Source organism: Lissotriton helveticus, chromosome 9 (assembly GCF_964261635.1).
Source record: "Lissotriton helveticus chromosome 9, aLisHel1.1, whole genome shotgun sequence".
Taxonomy (NCBI): Eukaryota; Metazoa; Chordata; class Amphibia; order Caudata; family Salamandridae; genus Lissotriton; species Lissotriton helveticus.
In genome coordinates this window covers 1,077,903,066-1,077,927,674 of record NC_136070.1, presented here as the reverse complement: position 1 = coordinate 1,077,927,674, position 24,609 = coordinate 1,077,903,066, and the positions used below count along the sequence as shown (strand labels likewise).

Here is a 24,609-nt window from a genome sequence, read left to right as displayed (position 1 = left end):
TCATTTTAATGTTCCAACGATGTAGGCCTGATGGAACAAAATTGACAACTTTAATTAAAAATTTTGTGGCTTCACAGTTGTCAATATCAGGAAGGACTTTTGTAACTGTAGCAATTATATATCATGACGGTCCTTCAATAACATCAGGACATTACACAGCTTATTTAAAGTCTAGAAATGGCTGGTCATTCTGCAATGATTCTGTTTTAATTTTCAAAAAAAAATTGCCGTATGACCTTAAAAACTCTTACCTGGTGTTTTTAAAACCAAAATTTTAGGGAAAGAATCTCGGGATGTGGTCTGAGGAATTTCAAGAAGTTCTAATGGCTGCTACACGATTTGGCCTTGAGGATAAGTGTAGTACAGAGACATAACTTCTTACCATAACACTGGACGTCATGGAGAAATACGTGCACTTTGAATGAGTTCAGAAAAACTGTTTCTTTTTATAAGCTAATTGAAGCAGCCAATCAAAACATGGAGTAGAGGGAATGTAAGTCTGCAATGCTGTCTACTGTTTTACATTGCTTTGTGATTAAAAGTGATGTAGAGAATTAAATAATTGTAGTAGTCATAAAGGTAGTGTAAGTCTGCTTCATAGTAAGCAGTATCAGTGTCATAGGAAATGTAGAACATGAGTGAGCAAGAAGGGGAAGATATTACTAGTCCAGGATTGTGAAAATGATCTTGAACATTTTAATTGTGAAAGTTGCGGAAATACAACATGACGGGATTGGCTTACAAGAATTCTAAGAGTTATAAATGGCTCAGACACGATTTGGCCTTGTGGAAACGTGTGGTAGAGAGCGAGAAGTCATTTATTGTATGTAACATGTTTTTGAAAACAATGGAGGTTTTCTTTCAGAAAGTGGCGGGTTGAAAGTAATAACAGCACAACAGAGTGTAAGCTGTTCATAGGACATCCTTCGCCGTCATGGAAAGTAAGTTAACTTTAAGGAGTTCTGAATTCTGATTTGTTATGTTGTATGGGTTTTTTAAACACAATCATTTTGATTGTGGTTTTTTTTCCCCGCTGTTATATGATGAATACCTTCAAGTCACTGTTTTTAGTGAAATTTGATACATTCTGAGAACAGCTAAAATAAACCATTTAATATGTATAATTAATTCTGTTCTGTTTGCATTTATGATGTACATTTAGAACTGTGTAGGAGGCATGGAGAAGGTGAGGCTTCTGTAAGTGTCAAAGTTGTTGCATACAGTGCTCATATTCTACGTAGTCTTTCATATGATAGACTACATTTCCACAATGAGATACCTAAGCAAAGGAAACACAGGTGATATGATTGTGGAATGAGGAAAAAAAATTGCACGTTTTTCAATTATATTACCTGTGTTTCTTAACATTACACATCACATTGTGTAGATGAGGTTTAGGCCTGTTCCTGGAGACAGAGGAGGTCTAACATTTGTCCAAGAGTGCAGTCGACATGACACACTTGGTTGGTAGGCCTGCACATGTATTTTCTTCTCTGTATTCTTCAATAAGTGTACATTTGATCTGCAACCCTGAGTAGGCCTCACCTTAAACAAACCTCTGGATAGGCCACACCTTATTGTCATCCTGAATCAATTATTTAACATGTTAGGGACAGATTAATGATAGGTGTATGCCTCTTTTGCGCCACTGTGCGTCACTTTTGTGACGCAGTCGCGGTTGAAAAGATTTGGTATGAGGCGACAAAATTATAAAATGATGAATCTAGGCAGATGTGTCATGCTGTAAAAAAACAATGCCACATGAAACCGATGCAGCAGTCATGCAAAAGATGCACAATGTTGCAAGATAGGACTCACTTCATCTGCATCAAGATACTATTAGTTTAAAATGTATATTTTTAGGACTGTGTAGGGGCATGGAGAAGCAGAGGCTTCTGTAAGTGTCAAAGTTCTTGAAAAACTATTTGTCCTTCAATCTTTTCCCTTGTTTTTTCTAATTTATTAAAAACATGTTTTAATATTTTTCAAATGTTTGTTCTCTCTTTCACAGATTTTTTAGTATAAAAAGAACAAATGAGTAACTTAACGACAATTATAAGGTAAATGTTTTGTACTCTTTTTGTTATATTTCTATCACATTTAACTTCTATTAGTTCCACTGCTTTATTTCTTTAAGAATCACTTTCCTACCTTTGCTACTTCGCTCATTCCTTTGTCTATTACTTAATTACTCTACTCCTTCACTATTTTTCTTAGTCCCTCTCTTCTCATACTTCTTCACTCTTGGTCACTCACTCTGTCTCTATTACTTTCACTGTTTCTGACTGATCTAAAAATTTTTTTTTAAAAAGAACAGTAAGTATAAGGGAAGGAAACAGACAGTTATGTTAAAAGAAAGACAGCTATAGGGAGTAAACTAGGGATACTGTTACCCGCAATCCTCTGCTGATGATGTCACTGACCATGTCATGAATGATGTAATATGTGACATCATCAGCAGTGGATTACGGGTAATAGTATCTCTAGTTTACTCCCCTATAGCTGTCTTTCTTTTAACATAACTGTCTGTTTCCTTCCCTTATACTTACTGTTCTTTTTTTTTTTTTTTTTTTTTTTGGTTCGCTCCCGGTTCGCGTACCGGCGAGCGAACTGGGAAGCGAACTAAGAGAAATAGAGGTTGGCAGAGTTCCAAATATTCTACCAATTTTTTAATAACGGGGAGGTAGTTCTGAAAAGAACTTTTTTTTATTGTTTTTGTTGTTTTATATTTTTTTAATTTTTTTCTGAACATTTTTTTACTTTTTTGGAATTTTTCTGAACGGTTTTATATTTTTTTTGGGGGGGGGGGACGAAAACGATTCATTGTAAAGGGCTCAACAGGAGCAACAAAAAAAAAAGAATTTATTGTTTGCGGCGTTTCGGACAAATTGGAAGATGATAGTCAATAGCTCTGTTGATCAGAGTGATGCTACTTTCTCTGTAGCAAATGAATCCATTGCAAAGTACGCAGACTTGTTTTACTTCCCCAAATCTCAGTTGTATATTTGGCACCATCTCCCTGCCCTCTGGTCCCGTCACTTCGGGTACAACAGATCTTCTGGCCATAATAGGGGGATTATCTAGTTCGTTACGAAACTGTGCAGCACTGTAGTTGTTAGGATGCCACCTAGTCATATGGCGATGCATTGTGTAGTTTCCGTAACTGTATTTCTTCTCGGTCCCTCTGGACAGTCTATCTTGACATATAAGGCAAGTTACGTATCTTGCATTTACTTTTTTCTCGCCTTTGGGAAATTAAAAAAATTGCCAAATGAAGTTTTCTTTCCGGTGAGACCTCCTGGGCTCCTCAGGCAAAAACTGCCTCTCTTCCTGCTCTTCCTCCTCTTCCTCTTCTTCCTCCTCTTGCTGAATGATAACTTCAGCAGGTGGTCCTCTCTTCCTTGGAGGTGGTGGAGGTGGTGGGGAAGCACCAGCTGAAGCTACTAAAGAAGCCATTGCTCACTGGTAACAAAGGGTCTTTCTCTCACAAAGATGAAAGTCAGAGTGAGGAAAGAAGGAGGGGTTTTCATCATTTGGGAAAAACAATAGTTCTCAACCAATGAAAAGTGTTAATTTTATATTACATGACCTAGTGTTACATCATTAGGAAACCAAAAGTGAAATGAACCAATGAAAAGTGTTATTACCAAGTCACATGACCTGCTGTGTTTACGTTACGCGCTTTGCGCCGCCTCCCGGTTTGCTTCTGGGAACCTGCGCTTCGCGCCTCGCTTCGCGTACCAGTTCGCTAACGTAGCACGTCATATGACGTATCACGCGACAACGTGAAACGTCATGCGGACGCGAGGCGTCACGATGTTTTCTAACGCGGCAGTTGCGTTAAAGGAACGTTTACCGGTTTGCGGACTATTTCGCGGCATCAAGGTCAGCTAACGGGAAGCTTCCCGATTCGCGAAGCGGGAGGGAAGAAAAAAAAATATTTAAAAAAAAAATTATTAATAAACATATAAAATATATTTTTGGATTTAAAGAAGAATACATTTTACAGCTACAGATATTAGCTTTTAAAAAACCAATGAAATTCACTGAAAAAACCATAGGTTATAGACCATATATAGTTAGGAATTAGCATTTACAAAACCTTGAAAATTCACTGAAAAAACCATAGGTTATAGACCATATATAGTTAGGAATTCGCATTTAAAAAACCTTATTTTACTCACACAAAACCATTGAAATTCCATATATAGTTAGTTGCACTAACTATATATCGCGCACCCGCAATCCACTGCTGATGATGTCACATATTACATCATTCATGACATGGTCAGTGACATCACTGATGACATCACTGATGACATCTCAAATGACATCACTGATGACATCACTGATGACATCTCATTTGACATCATTCTTGTGCTAATACGATAAACCTCTTCAAACTCTAATAAAACCTTAGATACACTCAGTGTATACAGACACTCACACACTGTTACTCATCCATGGAGTTACTCACACACCTAGTCAGTCATGCAAAGAATCAATCACACCTCTATTTCCTCAACTATACAGTTATACACACCTTACTTATTCAAACATATACTAACACATATTTACTCTCTTATACAATCCCTGATACAAGTTCACAATGATCCATACAGCCACTCACACATTCAGTGGCTCTCATGCACAGTTATTTATATATGCCAACTCTCACATGTACTGTGTTTTACATATGTACTTACTATGACATGTAGCATTGACATATCCATTCACTCATCAATACACTCATGCACACAGTCAACCGCCCATGTAGCTGTTTCCACATGCACTCTTGAACTCATACACCTAGTGAATCAACTGCTCACACATCTATGCACAGAGTCACACACCTCCCAGCCACCCCCACACAAACTCAATCTCCCATACAAATACTTGGGCAACCAATCAATAACATATGTAGCCTCTCGTATAGCTAATGATCCACACATGCAGCAGTTTACATCACAACAGACATACTGAAGCAAACATTCAGACAGTTTAGTCACTAACCCATGCATTTAGTACGACACATTTATTCACTCACTCATACAGTCAGTCACGCACCTACTAAATCCTTCATCGAGACACTTATACATCCACTCATTCTTCAATATATCTAACATATTTAAACTTTACAGAAACACACAGTCACTGGATGATGTCATCAGTGATGTCATCAGTGATGTCACTGACCATGTCATGAATGATGTAATATGTGACATCATCAGCAGTGGATTGCGGGTGCGCGATATATAGTTAGTGCAACTAACTATATATGGAATTTCAATGGTTTTGTGTGAGTAAAATAAGGTTTTTTAAATGCTAATTCCTAACTATATATGGTCTATAACCTATGGTTTTTTCAGTGAATTTTCAAGGTTTTGTAAATGCTAATTCCTAACTATATATGGTCTATAACCTATGGTTTTTTCAGTGAATATATATATATATATATATATATATATATATATATATATATATATATATATGTATGTATATATATATATATATATTTATATGGTCCATAATCCATTGGTGGTCACCACTGTGTAGTTATTATTAGGGCATAGTTTCCATAGGAAGAGCGTTTTTGTTTCACTAATAACATTGGTTAAGTCACAAAACCTTTTTAAAAAAGATCATGCACCTTGGCTCCCTTCTGAAAACATTTGAGGTGATCCATCAAGCGGGGAACAAGAAAAACAGGGAGTTCGAAAAGGTTTTCCTATGTTAATTCTCATAGGAAGTTTTGGGAAGCAATACAGAAAAAAATGTCTGAACTGAACAATACAAAATTTGACATAAAGTTAGAAATTAGTCAGAAAGCATGCTTTTCATTATTTGGTATGCATCCAGTCAGTCCTTTTCAAGAAATGTGCATTTAAGGGGTCCTTGTGGTGGTTATGAATGGGTGACTGAAATTTTATTCCCGCAGAAGTCCTGCCGGAGTTCATCAGTATATCTACAAAATAAGGGCCTCTGATTGGCTGAGAGAGAGCTTTTTACTCCTGTCAGCCTGTGTGTGATTGTGGGACATGTACCAATCATGCGGTACCGAGCAATCTGATTGGCAATCCGCAACTTCAGGAAAAATATTACAGCTGCCATTACAGGACACAGGGCCTCGTCCTAGTGTACTGAAGTAATTTAAAAACACTTATTAGGGGGAGCATAGGGATCCCCTGATCCCCTAGTGTGGTGGGGGGAGTCCAGATGGACCCCCACTCCTCCACTGGTCAAAACCAACATTTTTTTTCCCATGGTGCTGGTAGTGCTGTACTGCAGACTCTGCAGGAGCCATTGCACAAAAACCCCCATGGTACTGCCGGATCGTGCAAGCCTCTGTGACACTTGCATGGTCCTGCTGTACCATGTAGGCAGCACTTGCATGGGGGTACCATGGGAGTACCGCTGTACTGCAAAAAGAGATTCAAAACAATAAATTAGAAAAATGTCTGTGAGATTTGTAGGTGGTTGGCTGACAGGCCTGCCTGCAGACCAGTCCCTGCCATCAACCACACACTGAGCACGGCCAAAGGCTACTTGTGGCAGGTTTTCGGATATCCACAGGAGGCTGGGTGCAGCCAAGACCTATAGCCAACTTCCCGTTGAGCAGGAACGAAGGGTGTGAGCAGTGGTTTCATGGGCACCTGTGGGGCATTGGGCACAGGGCTTGGCCATGGGCCAGGCCCAGTGGCCAACACCCCGCTGCGCATGGCCAAAGTCCGCGTATGGCTCAGTGTTGGCCTACCACATGTGGATGGCCTTCTGTGTGGGGGTTGTTTGTCCGCAGTAGTTGAGTGCAAAGGCCCAGCGAGCAACCCATCACTGTGCATTACCAGAAACTGTGCTCAGCAGAAGAATTGGGTCAATATAAATTTTTGATTTTACTGAAATTCGCTGAAACAATTAAAGGTTAAAGAGAACTTATAGTTAGGTATGGTAATAAGATCTTACCATTTCACTTTACGTCAAAAAAATCTCAGAAATTGAATGAAAAAAACCAAATGCCAGAAGTGTCAATTTAATTAGGTATGGAAATAGGATTTTTCAATTTTCAATTCAAATTTGCTTTATTCGAGGTTAACTCATAAAAGCATTTACAGTCATCAATAAAACCGTTAAAAAACATTTGTGTATAAAAATAAGGCTAAAAACAGGTAAAATACATCAGTTACATTGTAAGGTAAAATTTTACAGATAAAATACAGACACTCTGACAGTACATCGTCTACAATCATCTGCCTGAGGACTTTTGTCGAATGGACCATGACCAACCAAGATATTTAGCAGTGGCTATTACTATAGGCAGTGAAGAACTGGTGGGTATGATTCTTAGGGCTACCTCACTGCTATTCGTTCCTAGATTCTTGCACATAGGAGTGAGCCAAATGCGTCTGGGCACCGCGTAGGACTTACATGCAAATCAAAAGTGGCCAACTGTTTCATCATGTACTCCACAAGAAGGGCAAATACTAATCAATTGGCCCACCCACCTGCCTGTCAGAGATCTAATGGGAAGGGCACCCGCTCTAATCTGGAAGAGCAGCTTCCTATCCCTCAGACTAGTGATGACATCCCAGTAAAGTTCGAGGCAGGGAAGGGGCTTTGCTTCCAGGAATCTTCCAGCCATAGTCTCTGTGCTTGTTTCGTTCCAGGTTCGTACGGCCACCCTTTCCCAATAAATTTGTTTGAGGGCTGTCTTTGATGGAAATGAGGCACCCTCTGGGTTTTCCCATAACGTATGGAGGCCGAGGACACCCAGTATTTTTCTAAGTTCTTTCAGCCATCCTATTTTGTGGAACACATCTGCTTTGATAATGTCTTTAAACCCCTCAGCATAATGTAAAAGTTCAGGTGTAGTCCAGAGTCTACGCCAGTACATGATTGGACGCAACCTTGCTAGATCAGCAACAGCCTTCATACCTAAGAGGCAGCAAGGGAGAACCTTTAGGGAGGCCAGTAATAAGTTGGAAGAACTTGTTTTCCGAGATTTGCAGTGACTGAAGATTCTCATAGCCCCACAGCTCAGCACCGTAGAGTGTTGATTCGAGGGCTTTGGCCTCATACACCTGAAGTGGTGGTTTAACTGGTTTTGTTAGGGATTTTCTGTGCTCAGAGCCAAGTGCACCGGCTATTTGTTTGTGTCTTATAGTTGCAATGCCTATATGTTTGGACCATCTTAAGTCATTAGATACGTGAATTCCCAGGTATGTAAAGGCATTGACAACCTCTAAAAGACGACCATTGATAACAATGTGGGATCTACGGCCACGACAGGGATTAAAAACCATGAGCTTTGTTTTGGCCACATTGATTTCTAAGCCATGGTCCTCACAAAATTGATCAAAAATTGATAAAGCGTGCTGTAGTCCACTCGGGGTCTTGGATAAAATCAGAGTGTCATCTGCAAACATTAAAATCGGTGTCTTGGTACCACATTTGCAGATAACATACGGGCAACAACACCGTTAATATACAACGTAAACAATGTGGGGGCCATCGAGCAGCCTTGACGTACCCCCCGCTCAACAGGGAAGTCTGAAGTAACCATACCATGTCCTCCCCACTGGTTCTTCGCAAAGTTTGCCTCGTGGAGCCTCATTAACATTGTTAAAAGATCTTCTGGTAGGCCCAGGTTCTTTAGTACCTGCCACAGCTTGTGCTTTGGGACTAGGTCAAAGACAGCCCGCAAATCAACAAAAGCCGCATACAGGCTGCCCTTGCCCAGTAACACAGTCTTCCACTGTAGCAGAGTGAAATGGAGGAGCTGGTCCATCGTGCTGATAGATTTTCGGAATCCTGCCTGGAATGGTGACAGAGCGTTGTTCTCATCGGCTCAGTCCAAAAGTCTATTAACAACCACCCTACCGATCACCTTTTGGATGGTGTCAATTAGGCTTATGGGCCCATAATTTCCTGGTTGGGATCTGTCTCCTTTCTTAAAAACAGGAATTATAACTGAGCCTTGCCAGGACGCCGGTATATTAGCGCCCTGGGAAACTGCATTAAGAAGAATATATTTGCTCCAGCGCTCTTTGTCGTTGATAAAAAGATCCGCCGGCACCCCATCCAGTCCCGGAGCTCTACCATTAGACACTGAATTCAGGGCCATCATAACTTCGCTGTTACTAAAAAAATTGTCTTTATAATAGGAAGGTCTATAGCCGTCCATCAGGTTATTGGGCTGAGAATTGGCATACTGGGGCTTAAAATAATTGATCCAGTCCTCCTGGGATACATTGTTATTGGGAGGCTCCGCTGCACCCCCCTTACCTCATTTTACAATGTTCCAGAATAGCCTAGAATCTTTTTTATCACTAGCCTCCTTTAACTCTTGCCAGTGGAGCTCGTCCCACATTTGCTATGCTTTTTTTGTACTCTATTCGGGCAAGACGAATAGACGCCAAATCCCTCCCTTTGATCGCAGCACCTAGGGCTAATCTGGTGTTCCTAAACTCGGCGTTGTACCACTTGGCCGGTTTAAGATTACTCGCACTACCTCTCTTTGCAGGTTTCTGAAAATAATCCCTGATGTCTGAGAAGAGGTTTTCATGGATTTTGGTTGCTTTATCGCTGCCTGGGTCAGGTGGGTTTGATTGCTCAAGGGATGTTACTGCTTCATCAACCTGAGCATTAATACTATCTATGGCCTGCTGGTTAGCCTTGACATATACCCATTTTAACCGCCGCATGTCATTAGTTGGAACATCCAATGGGGCATTGTCTACCTTGTGTGTCATAGCCACACTAGTTGGAGTCCACCATTTGTGTTCAACACACAGCGGGTTATGGTCGTTTTCTATTCTAGATTTTACCTCCATGTCAACCACTTGCCCCCAGAGTTTCAGACTACATAGGACGTAATCAATTCTACTCCTATGCCGCCTGTTGTCGAAGGTATTTGCCCCTGCTTTATCACTCATAGTCCTCCCATTTAATGCCCTCAAACTGCTTTCGTAGCATATTGTGTTTAAGGAGATGATATCCTCAGTCCAGCGAGTAACAGGTTTCAGGTGTAATTTTGGGATGCCCCATTGCCTGTCCTCATCGTCTCCAGCAAAGTCATGTTGGATAGCCAAAGGTTCAAAGGTTCTATTTAGATCGCCCGCTATCACAACATTGTTATCTAGATAGTGGGTTTCCAGGAGGGAGCCCAAAGCCGCACAAACTTCTGACCTCCCTCTCCTATTGCCCCTGGCGTAAACATTATAGATATCGAGCCAGCCCATAGAACCCAGATCGACTATGATAAGTTGGATATCTTTGCTTCTAGTGTCCACTACTTTAATAGTAAGTGATAGATGCTGTCAAACCCAAATAGTAAGGCCACCCATGGGTCGCCCCTTGGGACCCTTTAATGCTGGAATGTAATAGTTCAAGTAACCCTCTGCAAAAGAAGGTTCACACAGCCAGGTCTCCTGGAAAATGCAGACATCAAAGGAGTTTACAAAACTTAACCAGTCCTGAGATTCCTGTTTAGAACCTAACCCGGCTATATTCCATGGAAGTAGCAAGCAGCCCCTGCTCTCCTTCACACACAGATCCGATGTCCGGATCAATTGTAAGAATCTCCCCACAATTTATACCCAACTTTAAATTGGGTTTGGGAGGATGATCAGCACTCAGGTCTGTCGCACCCGCGGTCTTATATGCCCCCATAGTTTCCTCGCCGTTCATAATCTCCCAGTAGACCTCAGTTCCTGTAGTTGGATTTATTAGATGTCAATCGCTGCTGTCCAATCCTGAACAGTTTCTCTCGTATACTCTGCCCATAACTCGAGAGGTTTGCTCGTGGAGCTAGGGGCAAGATTTCCTTAGCTGGATCAAAGATTGTGCAGGAGTACTGGTTCTAAATTCTAGGGCAAAGAGATTTTCAGCAAGAGATGCATATTTCAGGGTAAGCTCTATGGAATCATATTTATAATTTGGGGCACTAATCCTTTGTGCCTCCAGGATGTCTTCCCTTATCACTTATCACTGAGCGACAGCCTCTCACGTGCCGCAACCAGTGGATGGCTTTATTTGTTAGGGAGTCAGGGTACTCAGTATTATCATTTGACAGTTTTGGGACATTGGTCATATATATTTTGTTACGTGAGTGGCCTTTATTAATTAAACTGGCCCCTTTTTTCCCCTGGGTACTGACGCCTGGTACTTTTACCTGCTCTGGTACTCTGGGAATTATGGACGATCCTCCTGGCATGATTCTGGGCTTCTGGCGGGTTTCAGGGGCATTCCCTGTTACTCTGGCAGAATAAGATATAGGTCCTTCTTTTATGTTTATCTTTATGGTAAGTCCTGTCTTACTAGGGTCAGCAACGTACGGCACGATTAGATCACTACAATTGTCCCTAACTGGGGCTTGATGGACCTTACGTTTTAAGGGGAAGGAGTCTTGTAGACTTGTTGTCGCATTTGATTGAATTTTTCTACCTCCCTCATGCTCGCCCGTAACTAAGATTTTTTACTAAGGACTTTAGTGAATCTATTTCGTCACGAAGAAGAATTACAAGGTTTGTTAAATTGGTAACTTCTGTAACTGCTGCGCCCCTGCTGCTGTTGGTGTTAAGCGCAGCATCCAAACTAGCTACCTGTTCCCCCACGGGAGCAGAACCTATATCTAACAAACGTTGAGGGGCAGGGAGCTCGTAGTGGATATCAGCCATGACTGTATACCTGTTATGACAGGTTATCGATGGGACAGTGACCGTTGGTAGACCGTCACCGGTGATGTTAATAAACAAGTCCTGACCTACATGTCCCTGGGCCTCGCTCGGTATAATCAAACAATCCCCGTTATCTTTATTGTTGTCGATCCTTGCTTTTCTTTTTGCCCGAAACATTGCTGGTATTATAGGTACGTCGTTAGTGTCCTCTGGTAATCTTAGTATGTCGCCACCCTTATCGCTTATGACCTCCCCACTACACTGACCCTGATCAGCTTCAAGGATTTCCCTACAGTCGTCAACAAGATCATTAATTCGCTCCATGACACTTACAGTTACGTGACTAGCCGCTTTTCTATGTTTCTTTCCCTTTCGTTGTTTGGGGGGTTTATCATCCCCTCCCCCCACCTCGATAGTTTTACGTTTCCCCATAAGACCAGTGTATAGGGTACTATGCTTAATATTATACAGCTATTGATGTTGACCACAGACTACCCGATGTCATACAGCCTGGCTACTAATAGGATTTTAGTTTATGGCAAAAATAATCTTAGAAAATCACAGAAAAAAAACGAAGTTTAAAGTGACGTTATAATTAGGTGTACATTTAAAAGCCATAAAATAACTGAAATTAATCAGTTGTAGTTTACTAAATACTAAAAAAACTATTTCTTTCACCCCCATCCATGCACTGCTTATAACCTCACATATCACCTCAATCATGAAATGTTAAATGACATTATTGATAACTTCACTGATGACATAAATTATGACAGCATACTATCATCGTGATACCGTCCTACAGGGTTTGTTGGCTTGAAGTAATTAAAAAAGCTAAACTTGCAGACAATTTTCCATTCAGCTTAATGGGATTACCCTCTCAAAGACTTCACATTGCTCACAATTCTAAGTCAATAGGTTGGCAGGTATACTTTGGACTAAAAAGAGACCTTCTGTGAGATTCTATGGATAACATACACTAAACACATTCCTGAGATGGCCGCATTAGCATACAACCTTGGAGCCATGCTTACGACACCAGTGTGAGATAAACCACGTCTAATTGGGGCACCCTTACATTCTTTATTATTCTACAATCTGCAATGCTATAAATCTTCAGCAATGTTCTGGAAATAAACATCCAAACGTTATAAAACGTCCTTGTTACATAGACTATATGTATACAACAGTACTGCATCTATAAAAGCGGGGCATGTGACCAGATATTCATTGGTGGATAGTCTATTGTCAACAGCAGTTTAAGCCTTACTCCCAGATTTTTTGTAACAGGCTTTACTTAGCTCTAAGTCACAACCTGCTTTCAATGATAATTCTACAAATCACATCAGGTGACCTTTACCTTGTTTACCTTGTAGCACCTCTTCCACCTCAAACATTACTGATTTGTAAACAGTGCACCATAACTTTCAACATGCATAATTCAATTGACTCAGAGGCTTACGCCATTTCCAACCTATGGCTACACATGTGCACACTTAGTAACTTTATGGTAAAAAAGACTATTGTGTTATCAGCGCCTCATCAGTGATGTAATCAATGATGTAATGTGAAATGTCATCCATGATGTCATTTAAGATGTCATGAGTGATGTAATATGTGAGATCATAAGCAGTGCTTGTTGGGAAGGCAAGTGATAGTTTGCTCAGTAAACTATAACTAGTGAATGTAATTGTATTACTTCAACACTTAACTATAATATCACTTTAACCTTTTTTATATATGTTTTTTATATATGTATGTATGTTATGTATGTGCGTGTGTTAGGTTCAGATTTTACACACACACAACCATAGAAATTAAGCAGTTTTAGTTATGTCAAGTAACTAAAACTTGTGAACTAACGTTACCTATGACTCGCACCCCTGGCATGCACAGTTTTCTCATCAATAATTTCACTGCAAATGTTGCAGTGATATTATCAATGATGTCATAGGAGATGTGATGACTGATGTTAATATGTGGGGTAAGAAAGTAGGTTACTTACCTGTAACTACGGTTATCCAGTATTGGTATCTTTCATAGATTCACATGCTTGAATCATTCCCGGTCGTCGAGATGCGAGTGACACGGAAACATAATCAAGCAGTATTTAATTAATACATAGGCTATAATGGCCCTGAACCATGTTTTAAATAACCCATCTATGTCCTTTTTATAGAAGGACCAAATGTTGAGAGCAACCAATAAGTTGCTAGCACCCCCTAGAACTTTCCCAACAGAGGCAGTTTCCTCAGATTTTCCAAGCACAAGTGAGAAGTGAGTATCTCATAAAACAATAGAGAAAAAGCCTCTAAGGGGAGGAGGGTGGGTTGCTTGTGAATCTATGAAAGATACCAATACTGGATAAGAGTAGTAACAGGTAAGTAACTTATTTTGTTATCCAGTATTGGGGTATCTTTTATAGATTCACATGCTTGAATCAGAATAGCAAGCTGTAACATCTAAGATCATCTTGTCTGTTGGAAGCCAGTTGTTCTCACCAAGGCGTGCCGTCTCAAAGCCACTGTCGACAAAACTGCTCTGCCTAGTGAGTCGGTGGTGTAGAGTCCACAGCGGATGGTAACCTTAGCTGCATCTCTCCAGTCGTCAACGGCCTGGGAGAGCACAGTCCGACCTCCTCCGGAACCTTTGGCAGCACCTATGCAACCATGTTCAACAGAGCGTTAGAGTAGCGCCTCAAAAGACATGGGGTATTCACCGACCGCAATGCCAAGCTGGAGGAATAAAACATCTTCCTGCCAAAATTGCCCAGTTTTTTGGATTCCCTGTCAGGTGGAGCCATAGGGAATGAACCAGAATTTACTTGAGAGGTGGAGGTTTGAACTACCAAGTTCTCTGGGGCGGGGTGTTGGGTGAGGAAGATTGGGTCCCCTAGAGTGAGGCAATGGCGGCGAGCAATAGTTCTGTTCGCAGGAACCCCTGTGCTGGGCTTGGACCAAGTCCCATACAGGACACCAGCAAGTGCCTCACTGAAGCGAGGAGCGTTTCTGATGGGCACAATCCCGGCTGAAGCACTTCTGTCAAGACATTAGTCTTGACTTCCACCAAGGTCAAACCAAGGTCCAACCCTCAGCAGCCCTCCACGCCACCATTGCAAAGGAAGCTCCCTCCTCCATAGCCACAGTAGAGGGGACGCATATCAGCATCTGGAGAGGTATCCAGTCTGCAGACTTCACCCAAATCCTCACGTCAATTTATAGGGTCTTCATAAGGCTGGTATTCTTCAGCCTCCAGCAACCCCTCCCATTCCACCTAGAGTATCTAAGCTCATAAGAATGGGGCTTAGACTCCGGCTTGGATAGCATGGCACCAGTAATCTGGGCTTCATTATTGCCTAAAGTGGTGACCCCATTCCATCTGGGTCAATCAATCACGCTGCCCACCTTTTTAGCTCCCCCACATCCCTTTAAGGAAGAGAAGCATCTCCATTGTCTGGATCCGAAAAGAACATTGTTGTTCTACCTTGACAGCACAAGAGTTCTGGGGTGGACAACTAACTCTTTGTGCGGTATGTGGGAGCTAAAAAAGGTTGGGCAGTGCACAAATTTCTTTCTGGATCGTTTCCTGCATTAAGATCTGCTATGCCCGGGCTAAGAAGCAACCCCCTGAGGGCTTCCAAGCTCATTCCACTATCGGTTTCATAACCTGAATATTCTGAACTTGCTGCTCAGGAGGATAAGCCTGAAACTGCAGAACAGCTCAGGTGAAAGGGAGCATCTGGGAAGGGGTCAGGTGTGGCTTCGGAATGTGTATCGAGTACCCGAGTAAATGCAGGAGGTCTGCCATAGTCTGGAGGTGGGAGACTACAACATGGGGTTAGGACGCCTTCAACAGCCAGTCGTCTAGGTAGGGAACTAAGTAGGTACTGAAATCCCTAACCTGCGCAGATGAGCTGCGACCACCAACATCTTCTTGGTGAACACCTCAGGGGTGCCAGTAAGACCAAAAGGTAGCTTGGTAAACTGAAAGCGCTCGTGGCCTACCTTGAACCGCAGGTAAATCCTGTTTCCTGGCAGGATTGGGATGTAAAAATACGCATCTGGCAGGTCCAACGTTACCAGCCAGTCTCTTTGTTCTAGGGAAAACAAGACCTGAGCCAACATGATCATCCTGAGCTTCACATTTCTGAGGAAGAGAATGACGGTTCAAAGGTCTAAAATGGGCCGTAACTCTTTGTTCCTCTTCGGAATAAGAAAGTAGCAGCAATAGCAACCACTGCCTACTTCTGAAACCGAACCCTTTTTACAGCCCCCTTGGCCAGGAAAGCTGCAACTTCCTCTTGGAATAAAATTAAATGATCCTCTGCAGCCATTCTTGAAGTGGCGAAATAGGAGGAGGAAAAGAAAAGAAAGGCAAACAATAGCCCTCTGAATGATCTGCAAGACCCACTTGTCCGATGTTATGGACCACCAGTGGAGGAGATGATGATTGTGTCTCCTACATCTGGAGTAGCATGATCTTGCAGAGTCAGACTACTAGTGATTGAAGTCTGTGGCTGCCGAGAGCTGGGATGGCAAACGACTTTGGGCTTCCATTTCGAGGTGGGAATGAGTCGTGTCCATGTCCTCACGCAACTTGGGAAGTCTGCGTGGGACGGTGTCTGGGATATGGCAGACTCGGCTGAAAACCCATTCCATTGCCACGAAAGGGGCAAAAGCCAGACTGGCCAAAGGGTGTTACTGAGAGACCCAAGGATCTGACAGTAGCAGAGTCCTTGAAGCATTCCAAGAGCGAGTCCATCATTTCTCAAAAGAGAAGAGATCCATCAAATGGCATGTCCATCAAATTAGCCTGGACATTGCCCCAGAAGCCAGATGTTCTTAGACAGGCGTGGTGCGGTAAGGCCGCTGTTGACTAAACCGCTTGCCCAGCAATTCAGTAGTTTCAAGGCCACACCTTTTGGTGAATTTTTCTGCATCTCTCCCGTCCTTCACCATCTGGAAGAGTAATGCCCGGGCCAATTCCGAGACTAGTGGCAGCACTTGCGCAACTGTCTCCCAGAGGGAGTGGGAGAAACAGCCCAATAAGCATGCCGTATTCACCGACCACAATGCCAGGCTGGCAAAAGAAAACATCTTCTTCCAAAGTGCTTCCAACCTCTTGGATTCCCTATCTTGAGGGTGCAAGGGAATACGCTATAGGAAGTCAAAGCCTGCACCAACAGGCTCTCAGGGTTGGGGTGTTGGCTGAGAAACCTTGGATCCCCAGGAGATGGGTGACGGCGGCGTGCAATTGTCTTGTTCACAGGAACCCCTGTGGTATGCTTGGGCAACGTGCCTAGAAGGACATCAGTAAGCGCTTCATTAAAGGGCAATAGGTGTTCAGAGGCAGAAGTCTCAGGCTGAAGAACCTCAGTCAGAAGATTAGTCCTGACTTGCACGGTGGGTAACTCTAATCCAAGGACCTCATATGCCCTCTTTACCACCATGGCATAAGAAGCCCCCTCCTCTTCAGCCACAGTTGGAGGTGAGATCATGCCAGTATCTGGAGATGTGTCCAGTCCACTGGCCTGCTCAAGTTCCCCACATTAGTCCATCTGTTCTACAGATACATCCTGTTGTCTATAGACTCCTCCCAGTCTTCTCCCGAACCTGAAAAATGCTGAAAATGATCAGGCGACAACATGGAACTGACACAAATCTGACTCCAAGTGATCAGGGATAAAGATATGGCTGGCACTGCCAGTGGGAGCTGGTGGCACCAAAGGCACCGACTTTGGGACCAATGCCAGGGAAGATCTGATCCATGTAGCCCTACCGGTGCTGTGGCCAGAGCCGACAGCGACTAATCTAATGGGGCCCTCTGACTCCACGGGCGAGAAGGCTCACCAGAGGGGTTGGCTTACTCAAATATGCGGCTCATGGCCTAGTAAAATTATTTTATTTGACCGGGGGCGCTCCAGCTCCCGGAAATGGAGAGAGGCGTGAAGTCAACGCTGGCTCCGGCTCCGCAGAACTGTGCCTAGAACGTCGGTGTTTCTTACCTCGTTCATCGCCAGATGACAATCGGGGTGAAGATGAAGTCCGCTTAGATTTCTTCTTTTTCTTGTGCCTCTTCCCTGAGTGTCCCGAAGAGCTAGAGTGGGAGGAAGAGGACTTGGGGCTCTGAAAGCGGTCCCGCGACCTCCTCTTCTTTGATAGAGACCGGGATCTTGCAGAGTCTGCTGGGGCGCAAGGAGCTTCATAGCCCGCTCCCGCAAGGCCTTCAGAGCCATGGCCCCACAGTCCAAGCACGACTTTAAGTCATGGTCGTGCCCGAAACACCAAAGACATACAAGGTGGGGGTCGGCTACCGACATGGCGCGGTGACAGGCGCCACACGGTTTGAAGCCTGTCTTCCTAGAAGATATCTCTGGACACACAGAAACGGATTTGGTCAACAAAAAGCAAAAAAAAACTGGCAAAAATTACGAGGGGTAGCTCATCCCGGATCGGCGCTTAACTGGTGTGGAAATAAAAGAACTAACATCCAAGCACCTGGGTGGCGCATATAGGTGACTGCGATGCCGAATGGCGCCACCTGAAGGCGCACGCAAGGGGTACTGCCCATGCAAAAGTTTCCGGATCCAGCCTGATACCTGAGGAATTTAAAGGTAAGGAATCTAAAGCTAGAAGTCTCCATCAGATAAACTTAGCCAAAAAATGACCGTATCTGCGCTGGCTTGCACAGAAAGAAAAGAACTAACGCCAGCGCATCTGGGTGGCACCTATACTGGTACTGCAAATGTGACTTCTGGTGCACACGATGCCACACGTAGCCAAACTATGCCACCTACCAGCACGCAGGGGTACTGCCCACAAAAAAATGCCTGATCTAGTCTAATGCCTGGAGATAATTGTAATGTAAGGAATGTGTGGCTAGAAGTCTCTATCAGATATTTTACTTTACATTAAAAAAAACTAGATATTACCTGAGAAAAAACAAAGGTTAAAGTAACTTTATACACTTTAACACAGAGATTCACCACTTATAGATAGTTAACTATAAATTGCGCCCCCCCATGCACTGCTTATGACCCACGTATTACATCACTTATGACATTCATTATGACATCACTGATGACATCTCAAATGACATAATTGATTACATCATCCAAGCTTCTTTTGCACACATTGCTCTATAAATGAATATGGCTTTTGGGGTCTGAATGGCAGCACAAAATAGATCATAATAATATGAATAATAATTATTGCTATCATATATACAACCCCCTTAGTTGAACCAAGCTTGCGCTATGTGTAACAATGATCCTAAACCATACACTTCATGGGTAGCCGGGTTCATGTTGACTATGAACTACAGGTAGACAGGTAACTCCTACTGCAGATAATGTTCAATATTTTTACAACTGTTCGGCGAAAACCATGCTCCTCCAGCTACTCACTTTCTGTTGCATAATTAATGCCCTACTATGGGCAGCCTTTATCTGTATCAAACCCCTCACAGTCACCAAATCTTCATAGAGAAATGAAGTTGATGTTAATAGAACAATGGGTAGTGTAAAGTGTTTACTCGTTTGAGAGAGTTTACTCTGCACTACACTGTTTGCAGACAGTGAAAATCTCATGAGAAATACACCACAGAGTTCATTTCAGACCATTTTGACTCTTCCACATGTGGGGTGCATATAACCCAAATTTTCCCTGTAGAATATGAGTACTGCAGCTGATCATTGGCTACTTCAAGAAGTGTGTATTGAGTTATTCCATGCAATGAAGCCAGTTGCTGTTGATTTTAAATGTGCAATGCACCCAAAATGTATTCTGTACTACTGGACAGCCATATTTTCACATACTTGCTTTTAGAAAAAGGCAAGCCCAGACATACTGCTGAGACACCAAAAGCAAGACAGTCCAGACAACCGCTAAACAGCCAATGGTCATCCTGAGGTGGCAGGTTTCTCTCAGGAGTCGTGAGATTTATGGCCATCATTGTTTGGACAAGACCACTCATGACAATTTTTCAAGATGGATTCTTTCTCCTTTTTAGAGTTTGAAGATTCAATAGCTAAGCCCCTTCTAACCTCTTTGGGAGAGTAGGAATGTGTATGGTACATTAAATTATGGTTTGTGAAGTTGCAGGAACAAGTGTGGCCAAAGAGCTGGCAGTCCATGAGGAGCAGGATGTCCTGGAGATACACTTAAACAAACTGCGACATGGTGTGTTAGTTAGCCTTGGAATGAATTAGGTGACAGGAACTGCGATATTAGTTCAAGGGACCATTAACATGTGCATAGAGCATTATATATAAACAAATATTCAACTAACTGTTCTTCAACAAGTTCAATGGGGAAATTTCCCCAATATGGCAAATGAACATTTCATCTTTATTCTTTGTTGTCTATTGATAGACAATGGAAGAAAATAATAAGTGAAACTTGTATATCTGAGCAACAAAGATGTTTTGGACATGCCCCAGACTACACACCCTCTGGGCGACAGTCCATGCCACCCTGCACCCAGTTACTGGCCTTGTGGATCTTCATACATGGGAAGCTTGCGCCCTGGGCATTTTCAAGCGTAATAAGCGCAAGAAGGTAGAAACCAAATTTGCACTCCTTGCCATATTGTTAGCTAAGCGCAGCATAGCGATGCATAGGCGCACGACGGAGGGTCCCCCTCTGGCAGCTTGGTGGGGGGTAGTGAAGAAATGGGCGGCAGCCGAGAAAGACCTTATTCGCTCAGAGGAGGCCTGCGGCATACGTCGGCCACCAATCTCCCTGGAATGGGCGACACTCCTTCATGCTTTTCAGCAAGCGCACACAGCAAGTACTGCCCCAGCACAGGACCCCCGAACGCCACTGGGCTCCCACGATGCCACGCCAGTCTGTGAGCGATCCCCCCTCACCCCAGCAGCCACCCATTAGGCTCCCATTCTGACGGTGCGGCTTTACCTTGCAGATAATACATAATCCAAACTCAGTGACGCAACACTTCCAGTTTGACTCCTCATCATGTACGACCCCGCGCAGGCCCCCCCTCCCCCTCTGTATTTTTCCCTCCCTTGGTTTAGCGGCCTTTGGCCCCAGTTAGAACTTGGATTATCATTTCATGGCATCAGTCACGAGAGGAATGGACATGGAGACTGCTGTATAAGTCACCAAACTGCGGTTCCTATTCCACCAACTGTATCCTTAACAAATCCCCATACACCCGGTGAGGCTGATAGGGAGGTTCCCCCTCTTCCTCATCTCCAAACTCCACTCCAGGATAAGTTCCTCCACTACCATTATGTATACTATCAACTCTTGCTCAGTATAATGTCTCACAGATACCAATGCTTGCTGTATGTCATACCTGAAATGTAAATTCCAATGAAAAGGTTTTAGAAAAAAATAAATATCTGAGCAACAAAGAATTTTTTTTAGCAGAGCTTCTGTTTTGCAACAGTGGGCCTTACCTCATGCACAGCACAGTGTGTATGTTATTACGCACTCGTTTAGTATAGGCTGCCATCATGTTGGCCTTAGTAGGCTGCTGGCCCATGTCCAGAACAATCGGCTTCATGGCTGTGACAATTTGGTCTTGTTCATCAAATCCATAAATGTTAGGAACATCTCCTGAGTTCAAGATATTGTTAATGTCTTCTAGGAAGGACTCACTTTTAATCTGAATGGAGATGAAAAAAATGTTTTAACAGGAGGAGAAAAAGTACCTATATGTTAAGGTAAAAATAGTTATAAAAATATGTATGCTAGATTTTGGAAAGTGCAGCAAGGTAACATATATGTAGGCAGGTACATAAATGAGCAGTACATACCTCAAAATAGGATAAATAAGCAGTACATGTGTGAGTGTAGTAACAGTAGAAAGTACCATGGTGGGGGTGAACAGGTGTGAATAGTAGTTGTGTGGGTTGCAGTCGGCTGATCAGTTTTGTTTACGTTTCAAATAGCTGAGCAGTATCTGTGTAAGTGACGGACAAGCACAGATGATATTTTAGATAGTTTAGAGCCAAGGTCTTTGGCCTTCCTTGTGGGGTGCCCTAGGGATCATCTTTGAGCCCCACTCTTTTTTATGTCTATGTGACCCCTCTGGCCGAGTTGTTGCGGTCTTTCGGATTTCAGGTGCTCTCCTATGCAGACGATACACACATTATTGTCTCCATCTGGAATGATTTGCAATCAGTCTCAGAAAATTTCAATCAGTGTATGTTTAGCAATACCTGCTGGATGAAGGGCAATTCACTGAAGATCAGCGCAGACAAGACTGAGGTGCTGGTATTTGGCTCACAGAATTCCATCTGGTCAAATGTTTGGTGGCCTGCAGATTGTTGTCGCCTTCCTGTCCCGAGGGGTGAATGTTTTGCCATTGTGCAACATTCCGTTCATTATCTTGTGTGTTTTGCTGTCCCGGTCAGGACAGCAAAAAATGTGGGTGTTATTTTTGAAGATGATCTGACCTTTGATGGACAGGTTAGCCACACAGTTAGAACTTCTTCTATATTCTAAGAACTCTTAGAAAGGTGTTGCCTTACATTCCATCCGAACTGCATCAGTCCATTATCATCGCATTAGTCATCTCTCGGCTGGACTATTGCAAAGCTCTGTACCTGAACATCAATGCGGTCTCCCTTAATAAGCTCCAGGTGGTACAGAACGCAGCAGCAAGGCTGATTCTTAATATTCCGAAGCGCAGCAGTCAGCCAGGAAGGGGATTCATTCCTTGCATTGGCTCCTCATCAGGAAGAGTATCTCTGTTAAGGTTCTGAGCATGGTATTGAAAGCCATGCATTGTAAAGGTACGCCACTTCTGAACATTTTCCAATGGTACACTCCTGGGAGGATCTTGAGATTCTCCTCACAGAAAAAACTGGTGTCTCCTAGATTTGGCAGGTCCAGATGGCATGGCTGCTCCTTTTCTGTAGCTGCCACCAAGCTTTGGAATTCCCTGCCAACCTTTCTTTCCAATGCGGACTCCTTACCGGCTTTTTAAAAACTTTTGAAAACATGGCTGGTTTCACCTTACATGGCTGCAGGTGCGTTTCTCTCTTTCTCCTCGTCTGTCTGCTCAGCGCCTTGACACCCTTGGGTATAAGAGCGCTTTATAAATACTATCCTATCCTATATGGATTTAGGGAGCAGCAGAATACTTTACAGAGAACATTTTTTTGAAAGTATATCTCAAACAGTAACCATGCACAGCTACTTGAAGTACTGGATGAGGTGTTGTGTCTACTTGAAACTAGATCAAGGAAAGTGGTATGTTTTAACAGATTTGTATTAGTTTACAATTTGTTCCACTGGAAAAGTAATGATTCACCCCAAATTGTAACAATTTTGGTGCAGTACTAAAGTTGGGCTCAAAATAATTATAGTGCCCAAGTTTGAAGGCAAGCCTGTTAAACACTATCTAACATGTTCTACTAGTTATTTGTGTTTTAAAGGGGGGTGTTACATGTTTTGGTACCTAAAGGTGTGAGCAGTGCCCTTTGGCAAGTCAGATATAAGTAATCAGTACCTTAAGAGATCTCACAGTAATTAGCACTGCAGCCATGTTTGGAATGGAAGGTGAGAAGCATTTTGTGAATGTTTTGAAGATCTAGTGGAATCTATGTAGGGATTATAACAGGTTAGCAGTAAACATGAAAGTTGCGGACAGAAGAACAGTACATGTGTGGAGGTTCGAGGAAATAAGAAGTATCTGTGTGTGTCGTAGAGATGTGCAGCAGCTAAATGAATGTCAGAGTTGTTGTAAAGAGGAGTACTATCTTTGTGAGGACTGGAATATGTGAAGAGTACATCTGCTTGTGTCAGCATCAACAGCATTCATAGGAAGCAAGGCTGGACACATCAGCAAGGGCTCCGTCAGCAGAACTTTTATAAGCTAAATAGTATCCCATACATTTCAGAAGTGGAAAGCAGCAATACAGGGTGGTGCACATGTAATTAGTACCTGAGTGTCAGTAAAGAGGAAAGTGATGGGAATATCCTGCAATCCAGCCTTCAGCAGAATGCCTTTTATGTCCTCTCGCCACTCAGGAATTCCGTAGTTCTTAGCGAGTTCAATCTGGAAGCTTTCATATTCTGCCCTATAACCAAGGAAGATATTTTAAATTAGTATCGATGACCCATCCAATTGGAATGCTTAGAAAGTTGGTACCCTCTATTGCTCGTCTGAATTCTAGGTTCAGCTACCGACACAGTGGGTACATTTCTTTTTTGTGTGGGTGAGATTAGGGTTTCTGGAAATACTAGACCTTTTGCCCATCTGACGTTGGTCATTAGATGCTGTTAACTGCTCTTCCCTTCATTATTTGCCCTTGCCTCTGGCACACAATTGCAGGGTGGGCAATTAACAATAGTTTACTGCAGTCAAAATCCCCTGCCTAGGGTTCTGATCTCTGTTCACATCATGAGAAAAAGTCAATAATGCTTAATCAAGTAATGAGAAACTGAAAGAGATTCAACTGAATAAATACTTCCCCTCATACAGGCAGTGCTGTATTATTTACTCCTGCTTGCCAGAGACTGGATAAGAAAGCTTTATTGAACTCAAGCACGGGCACAGGCAATCATTTTTAGATATTTTTAGACATCAATACTGTTTTTTTTGTATTAGTACCAATGTTGCTTTAAACATCAGTGCACAATGGCACTGATGTTTAAAGCATCATGCCAGACTACTGGTAAAAATGATGCTTTATAAATTAATTTAACATAATACTGCAGAATTACTATGGAAATAAAATACAGCTCCTCCGTCCACTTTCATATGATAAACTGGGCATGAAGTGGTTTTTGTTTCACAAGTCTTTATAGGGAAGATTAAAACAAAACAGTGTATAGGGGAAGGAGGGACTGGGAACATAAGATACCATTTATCAAACAGTAATACTGTACAAAAAACACAGTGCGAGATGAAACAGGGCGCTAGGTACATAGCATGTGGTGTTCCCACAAGGCAGGCCCCCTTG

At 42.7% G+C, this 24,609-nt stretch overlaps 1 protein-coding gene across 2 annotated transcripts in view; it reads right to left on the bottom strand.

Moving 5' to 3' along the window:
- Nucleotides 1-24,609, bottom strand: part of DNAH1 (dynein axonemal heavy chain 1) — a 1,443,760-nt gene that overhangs the window by 453,477 nt on the left and 965,674 nt on the right. For both annotated transcript variants that reach the window (XM_078661462.1, XM_078661463.1), the window contains 2 exons: nucleotides 23,589-23,724; nucleotides 21,094-21,302 (listed from right to left, as the gene is read on the bottom strand). In XM_078661462.1, coding sequence (XP_078517588.1) covers nucleotides 21,094-21,302; nucleotides 23,589-23,724 — 345 coding nt within the window. The remainder of the gene's footprint in view (nucleotides 1-21,093; nucleotides 21,303-23,588; nucleotides 23,725-24,609) is intronic.